This window comes from Miniopterus schreibersii (genome assembly GCF_964146895.1).
Source record: "Miniopterus schreibersii genome assembly, chromosome: 2".
In the NCBI taxonomy this organism is placed as follows: domain Eukaryota; kingdom Metazoa; phylum Chordata; class Mammalia; order Chiroptera; family Miniopteridae; genus Miniopterus; species Miniopterus schreibersii.
In genome coordinates, this window is record NC_138102.1 from 177678297 (window position 1) to 177696307 (window position 18011).

Here is an 18011-nt window from a genome sequence, read left to right on the forward strand (position 1 = left end):
CCTGTTCATTTTTCACAGTAAAAAAACCAAAGCTCCAAGAGAGAAGTGATTTGTCTAATTCACACAGCAGATGAGTGGAAGAACCGGAAAGAGAATCCAGCTCCCAATCCATGGCCTAGGGCTCTTCCTACTGCTCAGTACTTTCTATGTAATAAGATTTCCTTTCCCTCACCCCAAATTCCTTTACTTTCACACCCAAATAAGTGTAATTATTTAGCGGAGTAGCTAGAGTTTTTTACTAGATCATGTCAATGATGGGAGACAGAATCTCTTTTGAAAACAGTAGGGGTTTATGATGGAGGGTGGTGAAGTATTAGACTGTAATGCCAACAGTAAAAGGATCCAGAGTGGGGAAGGCAAAGTCTCTCTCAGCTTTGTACACTGAGCAACAACCCCTGGGAAATCTGCATTCATCCCCCAGCAACACAGTTCTCAGAGCGCTAAAGGCCGCCGGTGAGCCGGAGATGACGAGGGGCCTCAGAACCGCGGCAAAGGCGGAGGGCCATCAGGACCTGTGAAAACATTTATTCTGGAGATGACTTAGGGAACACGACCATGCTCTTCAACTATCCTGTTTTGGGTAAGCTGAAGATGCCAGCTAGCTGAGGAAGGCCACCGGAGGCAGGATATAGAAGAATTTGGGTACAGAAAAAAAACTGGTTCAATGTGGAACAGGCTGACCCAGGTCAGAGATGGTTGCCTACTCGCCAGATGGACCCTGGCATGGGACGGTAGAAGAAATTCCAGGAAGTCACACCGAGTGGCTGTGAAGGTCCCAGACAACCTAGAGCCTGTGGCCTGTAAAATGCAGTCAGAATGTGCGTCAGGAAGGGAGGTATGACCCTCCCTTGGGGAAGTAACTTAGAAAGTCTCTAGGAGCCTCAGTTTCTAGAAGACGGGGCTAACGACAGCACTTCCTTTGTAGGGTCCGAAGGAGGCTCCAGGGGGACAATCCGTGTAAAGCACTTAGCCGCTCAGGTGGGTAGTGATAGATGACGGCACACAGTGTTATCGACTGTATTATGATTAGCATTATAATCAATGACAACAGTGTTCTTATCCTTACGGCGAGTTGGCCACTGCCCCCAATGACCATGATCCTGAGGCTCGTGTTTCCTGTCCCCAAACCATGGGGCCTTAGGCTGATTGCTGGACTTCTGTTTGGGGCGGTTAACCCCACCTCAGAGTTCTCACTGCCTGTGGCTTCTACGAGGCCTTGGGGATTTTAATTTCCTCTGCATTTCTGATGCATTTGGCTTGTTGGCCGATGACTTTAGATTTGTGAAACTGTCCAACAGGAGACGGAAGAGGCTTTGCTGCAGGGCACACGTGGGACCTCTGGCGGGTTCCTTATCTACCCAATGGAAATCATGCCGCGATCTCTCAAGTTCGTTTTGAGGATTGGGTATCTGTGAGGTGTGTCTGTCGTGTTCACTGTGTTTCTGCCACCCCATGCAGTGCCCGGTGTGTAGTAGCCACTCAAGACATATTTACTGAACGAACGAGAGGCCCGGGCACTGTCGGCTGCATTCAGAAGGTGTTCAAGGGTCGGTGGTGGTTTTCCTCTTTACGCTGACACCATCTCCCCATCAGTCAGCCAGGGCAGGTGGTTCAAAACGACCCGGGATTGGCTTTCTAATCCTGCCATTACCCACTGTGACCAAAGAGGGCAGCAGTTAGCACTCTTTACTTTCTATTTATTTTAAACCAGAGGTTGGCCTCCTTAAAAGGCACTTGGATCTTAATCTGCAGCCGTTCCTCTGTACTCTCTGCCTTAGCTGTCCCTTGTGTGACTGTCCTGGCGCTTGATGATCTATAATCTGGCCTTGTTTTTCCTCACACCTGTCCCTGGCTGAGTGCCCTCTCCCTGGCTACCGTGGTTGTCAGCTGGTGGGGAGGTTCTGAGTGAGCTGGGGCAGGGGAGCACCTGCGGTCAATGGCACCCTCCACGCTGTGTCCACTTGGTGTCCATAATCTTCCTGGCTAGTCAGAAACTCAAGGAGAGGAGGTCTTGACTATTTTAAAAGATACCCAAAGGGTGAGTTATACCCGCTGCAGGGTCTTCTTGGCACTTGTGCTGTATAACCCCAGACACAGCACACAGAGAGGACGCTGCTGGATTTTAAACCACAACGGAGTCTCGCACCCACCCCAGGGCACTCTGGGAACAGTCGCTGTCTGCAAAGCTGCATCTGCAGGTCTGCGTGCCAATGAGGGAGGACCCTGGGCTGAACAGCGGCCCAGCTCCTGGGCCAATCCTGAGTCCCCCAGCTCTCCTCGCACACAAAATCCCAATTAGCAGAAAACAAAATACTGTAGCCGGCTCCTGAGATGCTGCCAGCTGTGCTGGTCCCACAGAGTGACCTGACCCGAAAGCTGCGAGTTCTGAGAACCGTCGTCGGCACTGTATTCTTCTGGGCACTGCTTCAAAGGCGCCGTGGTTGAAGACCAGGCGGCCCTTCTGGTGGCCTCTTGTGTGGGATAAAGTTTCCCATGGGTCCCTGGGGAGGGCTGGAGGACTCACTCGGGGCGGGGGTGTGTGTGTGTGTTCTGAGCACCCCTCGCCCGTGTGCCTACGGGACTGTGAGCAGGTCTCATCTCTGAACCCTGGGTGAGGTGGAACTTTCTAGAGGTGGGCATGCACCCTGGGTCTGGGATGCCCTGGAGATGAGTTAGCCAAACACCCAAGGCAAAACCACTCCAAAGATCAAAGGGTTTGAGAGGAGGGAGGGCGGGGGGTGGGGCAGGACAGGGATTCGTGAAACCTTACTTTGAAGATCGGAAGTGGGATGGGCACTGGAATGGGTCCACTGGGGGTTCTGATGCAAAGCAGGGCAAGCAAAACCCAGGCTTGTTTTTAGGGCTTTCTCTGTGCTTTGGGGACCTACCCCTTTGGGCACATGTTATCCTAAAGGCTAAGGGGAAGGGTAAAGTGATGTCCATCATTGCCCTTGGACACCCACCTGAGAAATGACAGTCACATGTTGGAGCAAGAGCCAGCCTTCAGAGCTGGGCATCCCTGCCTGCCCCTTGGCTTCTGCCTTGCCTGTCTCTTGTCACACACCCTGCTTTCTGTCACTGTGCTGGGCTAGGCTCTGCAAACTCCAGGGCTCTGCCTCTGCTCCCTGCTCTACCCGAATGCCTTTTCATCCTTTCTCTTGTCTGCTTCTAGGTGATTTCTCAGACTCCAGCTTTGGCAAACATCTTCCCCCAGCACCATGTCTCCTCAGGGCTGACTTTCCTGGGGAGTGAGGAGGGAGATGGCATTTCTGTGCCCTGGGTTTCTAAGAGAGCAGTAAGGTGACTGCCCCAGAATGTTCGCCAACCATGACTAGAATCGCTGAGGCTTTTGCTCTGCAAAAGGTGGTCAGGAGGGGAATGTCAATGGCCCCAAATCACAGAAACTGTCTGTCTTGGCTGGGTGTGTCCGCTGCATGCTCCTGTAGCTCCCAGGACTGTAATCACCTATCTTTTGGTCTCACAAGATAGAAATAAGCTTCTTGAAGGTGGGGACCTTGTCTGCCTGCTGACTGCTAAGTCCCCAGGTTACAGCACAGGATCTGCCTACAGCATGCAGTCACTCAGGCGCTTCTGAATGGTGAATGAAAGAATGAAGTAACTCCAAATACCCATGACAGGAGGGGGAGGAGAGCATGAAGAGGGGGAGGGGAGGGGAGGGGAGGAAGAGGGTGGGGTGTGTGGGGGGGAGAAGGCAGCTGCACCCCTGACCGCCTTTACGATGCTGGGCCTTAGGTTTCCCACCTGTGGGTGGAGTTTGTGCTGCCCCTCCACGGAGACATGTCAGCTGGGGCCTCCTGTGGCTGGACCCTGTGACTCACTTCTCTTTGGATGTGAATCTTTAGTATTCGGGGCCCCATTTCAGCTTCTCAGATCACACAGTTACCTGCCCCCCTCTTCTTTTCTGGGTGACCCTTAGGAACTAGGACTCCAAGAGTGTAAACATCAGACCAGCTCTGCCTTCCTTTATCGTATTACCTTCGATTCCTTCCTGTAGCTTCATTCATTCATTCATTCATTCATTCATTCATTCAGCCAATGTTTTGAGAACCCCTGCCAGATCCTAGGTACTGTGCCAGGTGCTAGGGTCCCAGAGGCAGTCCCTTCCCTCTAGTAACTCAGGCCAAAGAACTAATCATTGAGGTAGAACATAGCACAAAGGAAGCTAAGCAGAAGACAGGAGGAACCAATGTGGCCTGGGCCAGGAAGAAGGCTTCCCGGAGGAGGTGGCATTTCAGCTGGGTGGGTCTTCCGGGAAGACAGATGTGTGGGCAGATGCCTGGGGAACAAGCCATTCTCACCAAGACAAGGGGCATCACAGCACAGGTCCTGGAGTAGAGTTAGGGGGGGTGCAATGGGGGTGCTCTAGGCTTTGGAGTGGCAGGACTTGAGGTGGGGCCCCAGCTTTGGAGAGCCATGTCTACATTGCTGAGCTCTTCAGAATAATCCTGTAGATGCCGTGAAACCAATGGACGCTTAGGTGGGGATGGGGTGGGGCTCTTTCTCCATCTGTTCCTGGGAGAATGAGCTGGGCTATGGAAGGACCACCTTTCGCACTTCCTGTGCTTTGGGGCAGTTGCCTTACTGGCCCCTTAGAAACACAGGTCACAGAAACGCCATCTCCCTTCTGAGATAGTCCTCACTCCCCAGGTAAGTCAGCCCTGAGTCCAAGAACAAGCCAGTTCTGGGACTTTGGCCCTGTTTTGGGCCAAATGATCCATATCTTTCTCCCCTGTTGGCCTTGGCCGCAGGAAGAAGTTGAGGGCAGATGCCTTTAAAGAGGTTAGACTGGAGATGAAATATGTCAATCCCAAGTCTAGGCATATGCCTAGGTGGTATTCAATTTTGTCTTTTAATAGTTGGAAATCGAGATCGTCTCTTAAAACAGGAAAGCAGGAGTGAGATACTAATTTTTCTTGCGCTTCTTCTGGATAATCTCAGAGTTCCAGGCAACTTGACTTTTCTGGACCTGAGTCCCCTTTGCTCCCCTCTCTGAGCCCCTTCATTTCATATACGACAGACATCAGCGGGGCCCCCGGACGGCTCCAGCATAAACCCACAGCGCTGACAAGCTGTGGGGGGAGCTAGGAGCCCACACAGATCCCTCCTTCCTCTTTGCCACCCCCGGGACAGCCTTGCCTGGGGGACCCCTGAACACAAGGCAGGCCCTGAGAAACAAGAGTCTCTGTGCAGAGAGAGGTTTTAATATCCTCTCGGCTTTAATAGCTTTCCCTGGGATGGAAACTTGGGTTGAAATGATTTGCTGCTCTCCAGATTTCCCTGAGTGTGTGTGTGTGTGTATTGGGTTTATTTTTAGCCACAGGGGTTCATTTCTTGCCAAAAAAGCCCTGCTTAAATAAAACCAAGATTAATATTTTCACTTAGCGGAAAGAGTTAGTCAGGGCAGGCTTTGAACTGGAGACTCCCTATCTTGATTGCGAGAGCATCTCCTTAAACTGTCTGGCCCTGGCGCTGACATCAACAAAACGGGCCTTTGAAACTGACAAGAGAAGTGCTCTCAGGGGACGGGCTTGGGCACAGAGGAGCCTATCTGTGAGATTTCTCTGAGGAGCAGTGTTCGCTCACCCAGGCTGCCCTCCCGTATCCCTCACATTCTCCGGGGCCATCTGCCCAGAGAGGCGGGGGTCTGTCCTGGCTTTGCTTCTCTACGAGCCTGGCGATTCTGCCTGACCCCCAGTTGCTTTCCTTGGCCCCTACCCCAGGTCTGATCCAGCTCCTGACTCCCCTCCTCTCAGGGAGACGTCACCCCACTTTGTGCGCCCTGGTCCTCTGTAATTGCTCATGATGCCGATGTGCCATCCTTGGATGCAGTTCACCTGTCTCCTAGCCTGTCTCTCTAAACTCCGGCTCCTGGGTTCCCCAGGGCCTCACTTCTCTCCCGCTCCCTGCAAGCCTAGCACAATGCTCACTAAATGACGACCGGACAGATGTTTATCTGACCTTCTGAGCTGAGAACTGCCATCAACCCCTTCTGATTGAATACAGCTCAGAAAGACTGGATCATTTTTAAAAAATCACCCTCCGTGTGTGGCACTTTTAGCTTCACATTCAGCAAATACGTATCAGGGGCCTGCTCTGTGCCAGCCTGTCTTCTGGGGGCTCGGGCTACAGCAGTTAGTAAAACAGGGAACCCGCCCATTTTAGTGGGGAGAGCCACTCAGTGAGCAAACAAGCGGATAGAAATATGTCGGAGAGCGGTGAGTGCCAGGGAGCGTCACAGCAAGGCCAGTGGAGGGAATGCGGGGTGTGGGAGCAGTGGGGGGGATCGGGGAGGGCCCCCTTGGCCAGGTGGTATTTGAAACAGTTGAGGGAGGGAGCCGTGTGGCTGCTCAAGGAAGAGGTCTGAGCACAGAGACTGCAAGGGCAAAGGCCCTGGGGTGTGTTTGGGGTGATGGGAGACGAGTGAGGAGGTTGGGGTGACGGAGTGGAGCGGCTGCCGTTTCCTGAGATGGGGAAGGCCCCGGGAGGCCCAGGTGTGCCTGGGTGAGGGCCATTCTCGGAGCTCAGCTTGGGATGGGCTGAGTTTGACACGTCGTATTAAACTTCCAGGTGTAAATGTAGATGCGATGCAGACTCTTGGATATATGAATGAAGGCCATGGGAGCTCTGGGTTGGAGGCTACAAAAATGTGGGAGCTGCCAGTTGTATGGATGGCGTGACAGCCACGGGCCGGGTGTAAGAGGAGGGTGAGGGCCCGCCACTGCCAGACCGAGCCCCGTGGAGGTCGTGGTTGACCTGGACGAGCGCTGCGTTGGCGGAGCGGGGGCATGGGGCTTAGGGCATCCCAGGAGCCCTCTGGGGTTAGTTAACATCACTCCCAGTTCATGAACTGGGATGGGAAGTGACTTGCCCAAGGTCACCCAGTGACAGGGCAGTGACTTCATCCAGGTCCCACGTGCTCTACTGTATCACGGCCACATCTCCAGGGGTTTTCTTGAGCTGATCTTTCTTTACTCTTCACCCAAGGATATGTTTTTATTGATTTTAGAGAGAGAAACATTGATGTGAGCTTGATCGGCTGCCTCCTGTACTGATCTTTTAACTTCTGAGTCTTTGTAGAGGGCTTTACGGTTCACAGACAGGCTGGGGACAGAGGACCCAGTTGGGCAGGCCAGTCGTTCCGTGGGCATCATCAAAGAGGCAGCGGCTAACTGAGGAGGGCCTTGGAAAGGGTCACGGGAGGTGGAGACTGAAGATCTCAGGGGAAGAGAAAAGACACGTCCCCGGCTGTCTTCCTCCGCTTAGCACGTTTACGAATCTACAAGAAATCACCACCAGCAACATGGCAGCGTGTCATCTGCTTTAGCTTCAGGGTTACAAAGTGTCTTTTTACATATACGTTGTCTCCTCTAATCCATCAGTCTAACCTCAGACTCCAGTGTTGCGAGAAACATAAGGAGCATGGGGTTTTGTGGTTTCTAAGGTTTTTTTTCCCCTCTTCCATGAAACCCTTGATGGGGAGCATCGTATGCTAAACAGATGATATTCTGTGATATTGCTAATGGTGATTACTTGCAGATTCTTATTACTAATAGAGGATGCATGTGTGTGAGTGATTGAGAAAGGGTGGTGGGGTGGTCACGGGAGGCCCAGGTGTGGGGGGGTCATTGGGGGCTTACCAGGGGGCCCTTCCCCCTTTCTGATCCTTAGCGGGGCTGACAGTGGGGGTGGGGAGGTGCAGAACAATTATAACCTATTTTGCAATCAGTACTAGGCCCATGGATAGGTTTTTGGGGAGTCTGCTTTCTTAGGGGACCCACTGATTTTTTTTCCCTTGGGATGCAAAACTGCCCTCAGGGTACCCGACCCTCTTTCCCGTAGTTGGAAAACGGAGACAAGAGCCACCTCATAGGGTCACCGTGAGGATAGAGGGAGATGACATGCTCGCACTGCCTGGCCACAGGAGGGGTTTAATAAGCAGTAGCTGTTGTTGCCGGGGTCTTCTGGTTCCTTCCCTCTCCTCTAGACTTACTGATGTGATGCAGTGAAACACAAGGGCGGTGAAGCAGCAGGTGGGCAGCTGGAGGAGCAGGGGGGCCTGGCCCTGCCCTCCCTGGACAGACTAAAACGCAGGGTGCAGCGGCCCAGGGACATGCGCAGCGGGCTGAGCCAGAGGGGCCGCGGGCCTCGCTGCTGTGGGGTCTCCTGCCTATTGTCTTTGCCATGGGCACTCCGGCCTCCAAAGGGACTCTTCCTTTGCCATCCTGTGAGGATGACAACAGGGAAGTAAACATGAGGTGACTATTAGACAAGCTGGATTGCAGGCTTCCTTCCTTCCTCGTTTCAAGTCCCTGGTTGTCTTCCTGTGATTAGCACGTTTAAGAATCTACATGAAATCGCCGTCAGCGACGTGGCGGTGTGTCATCTGTTTTAGCGTCAGGGTTTCAAACTGCCTTTTTCTCAGCGCACATAGCCCGGTCAGTTTCTTCTCACCTACTTTCAAGTTAGAGCACTCCTTGCTCTGTTTTCTTCTGAGCTCCATTCCCCCGAAGCCCAGGTTCCCTTCGTGGGAGTAGGAGAGGCTCCGAGACTGAGACTCGGGCTGCTCCTGGTCCCCCTTCTGCGGCTAGTGCAGGGCACCTTGGCACCCAGCCCTCTAGCAAGGACTTTTAAACACTGGCTTCTTCCCACTAGACCAGGGCTGGGGACCGTCCGGATGCACACGGCCCGCGAAATCATTTGGCCTGGCCCTGCCAAGGCAACCGCAGATGGGACTCGAAATTCAGTAAATCCTGGAGCTTTTCTCATAGCTAATTTTTAAGTTGGTAATTTTGTATGGCCTGCAAATAATGTTATAAATATCCAAATGGCCCTTGGCAGAAAAAAAGGTCCCCCACCCCTGCACTAGACTGCGCTCTGTGGAGGCAGGGGTGGGACTCTGATTCCTTGTCATCGCCCGCCACGGCGCCCAACCCGGTTTCCCGGACACCAGCCAGTTCGCACCTGTGTTGGGTTAGTGCTGGGGGACCGCGGGTGGACGGTGTGGGCCCCCCTCCAGCATGTAGGGTGAAGAAAACCCCAGTGTCAGCCGGCCCATCTGCCACGCTGGCGTCCAGCCGCCACATCGAGGTGCCGCCAGCTCCCAGTTCGGACACTGTCTTCTGTTGTTGGAGCACTGTGACCTGCCCACGTCTCCCCTGCCCGCTGTGGCCCCCCGGGCCGGCGAGTGCCTTGGGAGCGGCCTTGTTGCCAAACGGAAAGCACAAAATAGCACACATTTGAATTGCAGAGGAGAAACTGGAACAAATAAAGACGCATTAAACTCACAGACCAAACAGGCGCATTTGGAGTCGGCCGGGGATTTGACTTTGGAAGGACTTTGCGAACCTATTTAGGAGAGCAGAATGTTGTTTAATTTTAGTGCGGTTTTGTTGTTATAAGGAAAACATTGGCGTGGCCTCCACACAGGGCCGCCTCAGTCTTTCTGGACCGTGGCCCTGGGATCTCGTTGGGTCCTGCGAGTCTGCACTTGGGTTACACACGGGTGATGACGGGACAGGTGTCTTTGCTCCAGGCACTTCTGCTCTGATCAGCTCCTGTGTGCGCCCCCATCTCTCCCTGACATTTTGCAAGGCCAAAATATTTTGATGAGCCTGCCTGTCTTCCCATCGTAGGGTGAAGCCCCAGGCCTCAGTTTACAGGGCATGTTGGAAGCCTCACGGTGCTCCAGGATGGACAAATAACGATAGGAGTCACGGTGGTGGCGGCAATATTAATAACAGTGATAGAAGACATATGGGATGTGGGTCAGGCCACCCACTGTTCTCAGTGCTTATACTTAACCCTCACAGCAACTTTATGAGGCATTGTTACCGTCATTCCCGTGTTAGAGATTAGGAATGAAGGCACAGAAAGGTTTAGTAACTCCCCTAAGGTCACACAGCGCCAGTGCTAGGATTTGAACCCAGGGCCCTGGCCGTGTTTCTGCTCCATTAGTAATAAGTACATCACTTGTAAGCCACTGGAGGGGCATCGGGCCAAGATAATCCGAGAGATTCAGGAGGAAAGAGCTCTGGGGACACTGGGGTTTTCCTGAGGCCACACGGTAATGGTGGAACGCAAACTCAGATGTGGCTTCCTGACTACAAAAAGCATCCTCCCTTTTCACTGAACCGTTCTCCGGTGAAAAGATTCCAAGCTCAGGCCATTTCGGAGTGAGGGAGGAATTGGCTCACTGTGTGCGCAGAAGCTTCCAGAGGTACCCAGCCTTATGGGACAGGTCTGCTTATGACATATTTTGTCTAAATGAAGTTAAGCCATTTTGGAGCCAGGAAAAGTAGCTGTTGCTATTTAAAGGACCTTCTGCTATTTCCCCCCCTAGGCAAGGGCTCACTCCCTAGTTTACCTTCTGTGTCGATGAAGATGGAGAAGGGGAAGCCAAAGGAATTCAGGAAGAATCGATAGGAAAGTCCTGGCGGATGGGCTTTCTGCTTGATAGTTCAGCTGTTACCACCTGCCTGTGGGAGTGACCGTGGAGGAAACAGTCCCCGGGCGCCTGGGAGGACGGCTCCCAGCCGAGGATGCTGCTGTGAAGTGGACGCAGAGGCACAGGCTCGAGGGAGCCTGGCCCGGGACCTCGCCAGCCTCTGGTCTGTCCAGCAGACTTGGAAGCAGCCCCTCGCCGCCTCCCGGTGTGAGCCGCCTTCGCTACGTGGCTGCCATCCATCCCTGGCAGGAGGGTCTGGAGGGGCCATTAATCCATCCGAGCCCTGACTTCAGGTCTGACTGGGGAAGTAGGATCCAGGCTCGTCTGGGAAGGAACAGGACAGAATCCCGTTGGGATGGGGAATTGGTTCCCAGTAAATAGAGAGAAATAGGTTTCCATCTTTGAACGGAGGGGCAAAGTTTGTTCTCCTAACTGGTGGTTCATAAACTTTTATGAGATTAGAGTGGAGGAACCGAGAGACACGGTGGGACATGCGAAATGGGGAAGGATAATGGAGCCGGCAGAATGGGCAGGGGTGTGTGTGTGTGTGTGTGTGTTCAACTTGTGATTCAAAGGTGGCCGCTGTACATGCAAAAACCCATTCCACTCCGGTCAAGGTCTTGGCATCCAGACCCCCTTGATGGAGACCTTGCCTCCACGGCAGCCCCCCCCATCCAACTTTTCTTACTGGTTCTTATCACTAGATGACTTTTTCTTTGGCTGAGCCAATGAATGTGACTTCATGCAATTTCCGAATTCTGTCTTTGAGACCTACCTCCCGTGTGCCGGCTTTACAAACATTTGAAGGCAGCTTCTTTTGTCACAAGAAGTAAAAAAGAGAAAGCCCAGCTTCTCAAAGTCAGCCCCTCTCTTCCCTGTCCCCACTGCATGTAGTAAATGCCCCTCTCCCAGCCACGGTCACACTGGGCCTGCCTAATGATTTCCGTATTCACGATCACTCAGTGTTTACGGAGCACCTTCTTTCTCCCAGGCGCCGCAGTAAGAAGTTTCACAGGACCTTTTGTTTAATCGTCACCGCAATTCCCTGACATGGGTGGAGTGACACCCCCTTTACAGATGAGAAAACTGAGGCTCAGAAAGAAGATGTGTCTTCACTTCTCTGTCAGTACCCTTATGTGTATAATGTGGATGCCAGTGCTCCCCTTGTCGGGGTTGTGAGGGGCAGTGGGGATGCACTATTGCACCTAGTAGGCGTGCAATAAATGGGAGCGGCTTTTCTGGTTGTAGTCCTTTCGAGGTCAGTCCATTCCGTTTTTGGCAGTGATGATAATCGTGGTGATATTAACATTTATGTACTACAGCCAGGACACAGTGCCACGAGTTTCACAGGTATTATCTTGCCTAATCCCTTCAAATTCAAGAGATTGGTGCCACTAGTATCCCGGTTTCACAGAGGAGGAAACTGGAAGCCAGAAACAAAGTTGCTTGCTCACAGTCATAATAGCCATAAAGAGCAGAGCTGGGACTAACACAGTTTAGTTGGCTCCCGAGTCCACACTCCCAAGCACTGCCCCCCACCACACCCTTGCCGAGCGACAGGCTACTGCATCCTTTGCCATCGGAGTGCTGGGCACCCAGGATCCCCTCAGGATGCTGGCTGGGGCATGAAGGGAGACTGGGGTGCATGGCAACAGAGCAGACATGTCAGGACATGGTGAACTTACAGGCAAAGGGAGGGCCCCAGATGAGGCTCAGGAAGGGGTCCTGTTAGAAAGAGAAAAGGTCTGGGAGACCAGGGGAATCTCAGATGGGCAATGGAGGGAGGGCAAGAAGCTCTAACAGGTGGAGTAGATTTGGGATTCTGGTGAAACCAGAGTCCAGAACTCCTCAGGGGTGAGTGCAGCCTGGGAATGTACAGGGCTGGCGATTGTGAACATTGGGAGTAACTAACCCGAATGATGACAGCCTTCCCTACCTCTTCTACCCTCCCTCCCCACCCCAGTGTCTCTCATCTGAACTCTCTGATAAACACAGTATCTATTCTAGTTGGCTCACAGGTACGAGAGCAATGCGAGGCCGTCCAATCGGCTGGATGTCCACCCGATTGTGGCTCGGGCCTCGCTAACCTCCTCTCTGTCTCTGTCTTGCCTTTTCTGCAGTGATCCGGGCCAGAGTGGTGGGGAAGAAGCTGGTGAAGGAGGGGCCCTTTGGCACACTGGTCTACACCGTCAAGCAGATGAAGGTGAGTGGCAGCAGCCTGGCTTCAGGAGGGTTTGTGGGTTTGTTTTGCCAGAAGAGGCCTGGCCGGTGGAGGCCAGGTAGTCTGGAACCAGGGTGTGAGTTTGCTCAGTATCTGAGCCCCAGGTCCAGCCCTTCTGCCCTGCTGGAGAGGGTGTTGCTGAGGCGGCGGAAAGGCGGGGGGGATGGTGGCTGCTTCATCCCAGAGCCAGTGCAGGTGGGGTCCCTCAGAGGCGGCTGTTAAGAGGCTGGGCTCTGGAACCGGACAGCAGACAGACAGCCTTGTTACCTGGTAACTATGAGACCTTGGCCAACTCACAGCACAATCATCTCTGGGCCTCAGTCTCCCCGCCTGTCTTATGAACTCTTTCAAGCTCTGACTTGGAGTTTTGACAATGCCTACAGGTCTTGTGCAGCCACTGAAGTTGCAACTTAGGTTTGAGCCCTTGAATTTTTACACTGAACTTGTGCTGATCACAGAAACCTCATTGTGAGGTAGGAACTGGGACCTCTGGCCTGTTTTCCCAGCTTTAACGGTCTTCTTGCACCCCAGCTAGTTAGCATCATTTGCTGAGCACATTCATACAACTAAACATAGCCCTGCGCATGTTCCCATTGTGAGCACACTAAGGAAGTCCGCCTTAAGGAAATGGACACCGGATTCGAGACCGAGAGAACCTGCTTCCTGGTCTCAGCTCCACTCCTGAGTAGCTCACTGACCTTGGAACCCTCCCTTTCCTGGGCCTTGGTTTTGCCATGTGGTAACCGTGTGGGGCGGGGCTTGGTGCCCCTGGGACACTGGCCACGTTGCTTCTAAACAGGAGCTGCTTGAGGTGCTGGATAATGTGGCCCTGGCCCGTCACCCACCTCTGTAAGCACCTCCCTGTGTACAGCGCTATGTGCCAGGAGCCGTGGAGGCCCCTTGGAAAATGGGGTTCCTGCATTTAGGAGCTACAGTTGGGTGGAGAGAGAAGACACATGGGTGACAAATCAGAAACTTGAGATGGTGCACTCAGGTCCAGGTGAGCTGCCAGCCCCTTACTCATTGCTCACATCTGCACCCCCAGCATTAGGGGGGATGACACAGCCCTCGGGAGGTGCCCATACTTCCCAGAGGCGGACTGCAGGCCTCTCTTTCTGCATCCTGAGGCCTGAGGTTGGATGTACTAAGTCAGGAGAACCTGCTGCTTTGAGTTTGGAAACATCCACAGCCTTCTGGTTATGTAATGTCCAGAGTCAGCCCTGGCCGGCTGCCCTTGGCTGCCCTTGGCTGCCCGAGCCTGGTCATGGGACCCGCTTATGTCTTTGGACGGTCATGGTGAGAGAACAGTGGGTGGAGGGGGGACCAACAACAACCCAGAAACCTACTGCGCAACCCCTGGCTGCTGGCGAGTGAACCAAAGCGCGTTAGACAGAAGCTGAGGTTTAGGAAACATTCCCTGCCTGCTCTGCACAGTCCTGCATGTTGGAGACTCTCTGTGGCCAGCAGACAGCTGCAAGGAGAGACCTGGGAGGCAGTGGTTCCTGGGTCCCTTTTTCTTCAGGCCTGAACCCCAGCATGGTCAGAAGTCCTTCCTGTGGGCAGATGTCCTATTTCCACTCAGTGGTGTCAGAGCAGCCACTGGGGGATGGGGGAGTGTTTCGAGGCCAAATAACATTTGCTCGTCCATTAGCTTCAGAGCCCCCCGCCCCCGCTTCCAGGACGCTGGTCTTACGCTGTCCATTCACCATCCTTCACCTAGGTTCATAACCAGGGTGCTGGGCATTAGAACATAAAATCCCTCATTTTACTTCTGACAGAGACTCAAAGGGGAAATGATTTACTCAGAAGTCATGCAATTAATTAAAGGCATGTCTGGTCCCCAAACTGAGGTGTCAGGATTCCTTCCCAATTCGTGTGTGATTCCCTAGATCTGCCATCTTACTGTGATCATCAATCACTATCTAATGCCTTTTATTTATGCCCCTCCTTCCAGCCCAATCTTAGATAACCCATAGAACTGCTCACTGCCTGTCTATCCAGAGAGGTCCCTGAATTCTGCTGGTCTCCAGGTGCCAGTCTGTTAATCAGAGAAGGTGACGCAGGAGACTCCTCTCTCTCCCCTCCTTTCTCACCTTATGGGTGCTTAGCACTGTGCTTCCAGCTGGGGCTACAAAGATAATATTTGTTGCAATGAATACAAGACTCCTTATGGGTAATATTTATTGAGCGTTTGCTATATCCTGCTCTCTTTGCGTGGCTCAATCCCCACAACAGCTCTATGGAACAGATACACATTACCCTCTATTTTAGAGGGGAGGCGACTGAGACTTGGAAGGTCATACAACTTGAGTCAAGATCATAGAGCTAGAAAGTGGCAAATCAGGGCCAAAACATAGTCCTCCCCTACACGGAGATTCCAGAGCGGTGGAGCAGTGGGCCGATTCATCATTCCTGCCCACCTTGGGGGCCACCCCACCCCATTTGTACCTAGTTCCCCCAGGGAACACAAAGAGATTAGCTTGAGTTTATGGGTTTGTCGTGCAGCAGTGTAGCTTTTGACTTGCAATATCCTGCAAAGAGTGGAACAAAAAAAATCTTTGTAGGAGGGAAGGGGGAGAGGCCAGGGAGGCCAGCCTGCGTGAGTTTTGGCACTGGTCCCTGGGGCACTTTATTCTAGCTGACTAGAGAGTCTACCCAGAGATGGGGGAAGCCAGGGTTCCCTTAGAGCAGGCCTAAAGGAACTTGGAGAGCCTGAGGAGTCAAGCCACCCTGTTGGACCTCTCCCTTCATTCTCAGAGCCCCGCCTCCTCCCCAAAAAACCCTTCTCACCCAGATGAGATATAGGCAGACTCTCTCCCACGTGCTCATTCCAGAGCCTCTGGACAGTCTCTCAGGCACATCTCGAGCGTGCAGAGACCCCTAGGTGTGTGGTAGTGGTGGTGGGGTAGTGGTGGTGGGGTAGGGGTGTTAGAATGTTGAGGGAGCTCCCTGCAAACCCAAACTTGGAGATTAGCTGGAGCTGAGCCACGGGGCTGTGGTGCAAAGGTGGAAGTTGCCAGAACTGGCCGCTGTAATCTATGGGGACCTTGTCTCCTGTCGCTACCATGGGAAAGCAGTGTGCTTGGCCAGGGGCTGTAGTTTGTGCAGTAGAGACATGCTCTCAGGCCAGCTGCAGGGGACAGCACGTGGGGGACATTATGTCCCAGCTGGACCCAGGGGGAGGCCCACTGGTCATGAGCTGTGCATGTCCTGACTCTGACAGGATAGATCTGCTGGGCAATTGCAATGCTTGGCCCCCAGGGATTCCTTAGCAGGGTCTTGCCTCTGAAGCTCCAGCTGGGAGCCTCTCCGACACCCCCGCCCCCAGCACACAGCATCTCTTCCTCCCTTTGCCTGTGACTCTTTATGGTCTGGGTCTCGCCAGCCTTGTGCAGGGACTGACTCCATTCTCGTGCTCTGCCTCCCCAGCTAGACAGCCGCTCCATAAGAGAAAGACCGTGTACTTGGTGTCTCAGCCAAGTCCTAGCAGCGTGAAGATCGGATATTGCATGAGAAATGTGCCAGTTCCCTCAGACTTAGAAACTTCTCCCTCACATTGTGTCCCTTCACCCCAAGGGAAGTGAACTTCTTGGAACTTTGTGGAGCTACCACCAAGGTGGGAGGCCCAGGGGCTTGTAGAGTCCAAGTGTCAGAGACACACACAGACACAGTGGAATATCATTCACCCATAAAAAAGAAATCTTGTCATTTGTGACAACAGGATGAACCTGGAAGATGTGCTAAGTCAAATGAGCCAGACACAGAAAGAAACACTGCAGGATCTCACTTTGATGTGGAATCTGAAATAGCCAGACTCTCAGAAGCAGAGAGTAGAATGGAGGTCACTGGGAGCAGGGAGCTGGGGGTAGTGGGGAGATGCTGGCCAAAGGGTACAAAGTTTCAGTTCTAAGATGAATAGAGGCTGGATCTGATGTATGGCACGGTGACTCGGCTACACACACGGCCGCACGCTCAGGCATGGCCCCTGTTGAAGCCGGAGAGGCACCATCTATCATGGAGGAAGTGGGGGGCGACACGCCCCTGCTCCCCACGGCATCGTTGAGGACCGGGTGCGGATAGCCCTTCTCGCAGCGCCTGACTGCGCTTCCTCCCTCAGCGGGCCCACGGCGGGGAGGGTAGGAAGGGGGGCCGGGTAAGTTACAACCATCGGCACCGATGGCTGCACACGACTGCAAGAGCGCTCCCCTCAAAAGCCAGAGCCTCCCAAACTCTGGGTCCAACAGGCCCCTTCTGACGGCGGAGCTCCTAGTGGGCCACCTACCCCGCAGCCAGTCGCCACTTAGAACACAAGGAGAAGAAAATAGCCCATTAGACCAAATCAGGGGCCCTTAGATGAGACACCAATGAGGTGCTGTCTGGTTTATTAATTACCGTAAGTAAATTAATAACGCACGCCGGGAGCTAATGCAGAGACATGGTCTTACTGTAAACCCCTGGGATCAGCCCAGAGACCACCAGAGTCCAGGGCGGGTGTATTCTGAGCACTGGAGGATCATGGGCGTGGGCAACACCTGGGTGCCCTACCCCACCCCCACCAGACACGGTTACAGAGTTGTCTCAGCAGATCTGGACCCACGTAACACTCGTGGACTTGACCCGGAGTCGCCACGTGGATTCAGTGGCCATGAGCGCCTGCTGATAGGGCAGGCTCCGTGGTCACGAGGAGCATTTCCCTGCATCACAGGCCCCTGGGCGTGAACTTGTGAGGCTGCAGTGGAAGGCACCGCAGGATACTGGCTAAGAGCGTGGACTCTGGAGCAGATTCCCCTGCTTGGACCCCTACCTTTGCCATTTACCAACTGTGTGGCCTTAGATAAGCCATTGACCTTCCTGGGCCTCAGGCTGGTCATCTATAAAATGGACACAACAGTTCCTGCCTCATAGGGCTGTCACGGTTTCCAATGGGTTGCTATTAGAGTAGAATGTCTCAGCCTGGGTACTGTTGACATTTGGGGCCAGATAATCCTTTGCTGTGGGGGCCACCTTGTGCATCCCAGGATATTGACTAGCATCCCTGGCCCCCATCCACTGGAAGCAACCCCTCCACCCCACCACCTCCCAGCTGTGATATTGCCAGATGTCTCCTGGGGTGCGGCTAAAATTGCCTCCAGTTGAGAACGACCATCTTAGACTATGCTGTAGATAAAAATGCCCAAATATCAGCAATTTCATAATTATAAAGTATTTAGTAAAAACCTAGGAGTTTTGTTCATGCGTATGTGCTTTTTCTGGGGTAAAAGAACCCAAAGCTTTCACTCAGAGGTCAGAAGGATACGAGCATGGAGAACCTTGGGTTTGACTTCA

At 53.3% G+C, this 18011-nt stretch overlaps 2 protein-coding genes across 2 annotated transcripts in view; one reads left to right on the forward strand and one right to left on the reverse strand.

Moving 5' to 3' along the window:
- The window catches only part of SYN3 (synapsin III), a 365786-nt gene that overhangs the window by 216089 nt on the left and 131686 nt on the right, over positions 1–18011 (reverse strand). The gene's annotated exons all lie outside the window — the stretch shown is intronic.
- Positions 1–18011, forward strand: part of TIMP3 (TIMP metallopeptidase inhibitor 3) — a 51013-nt gene that overhangs the window by 26594 nt on the left and 6408 nt on the right. The window contains exon 2 of the mRNA XM_081129892.1: positions 12586–12668. Coding sequence (XP_080986018.1) covers positions 12586–12668 — 83 coding nt within the window. The remainder of the gene's footprint in view (positions 1–12585; positions 12669–18011) is intronic.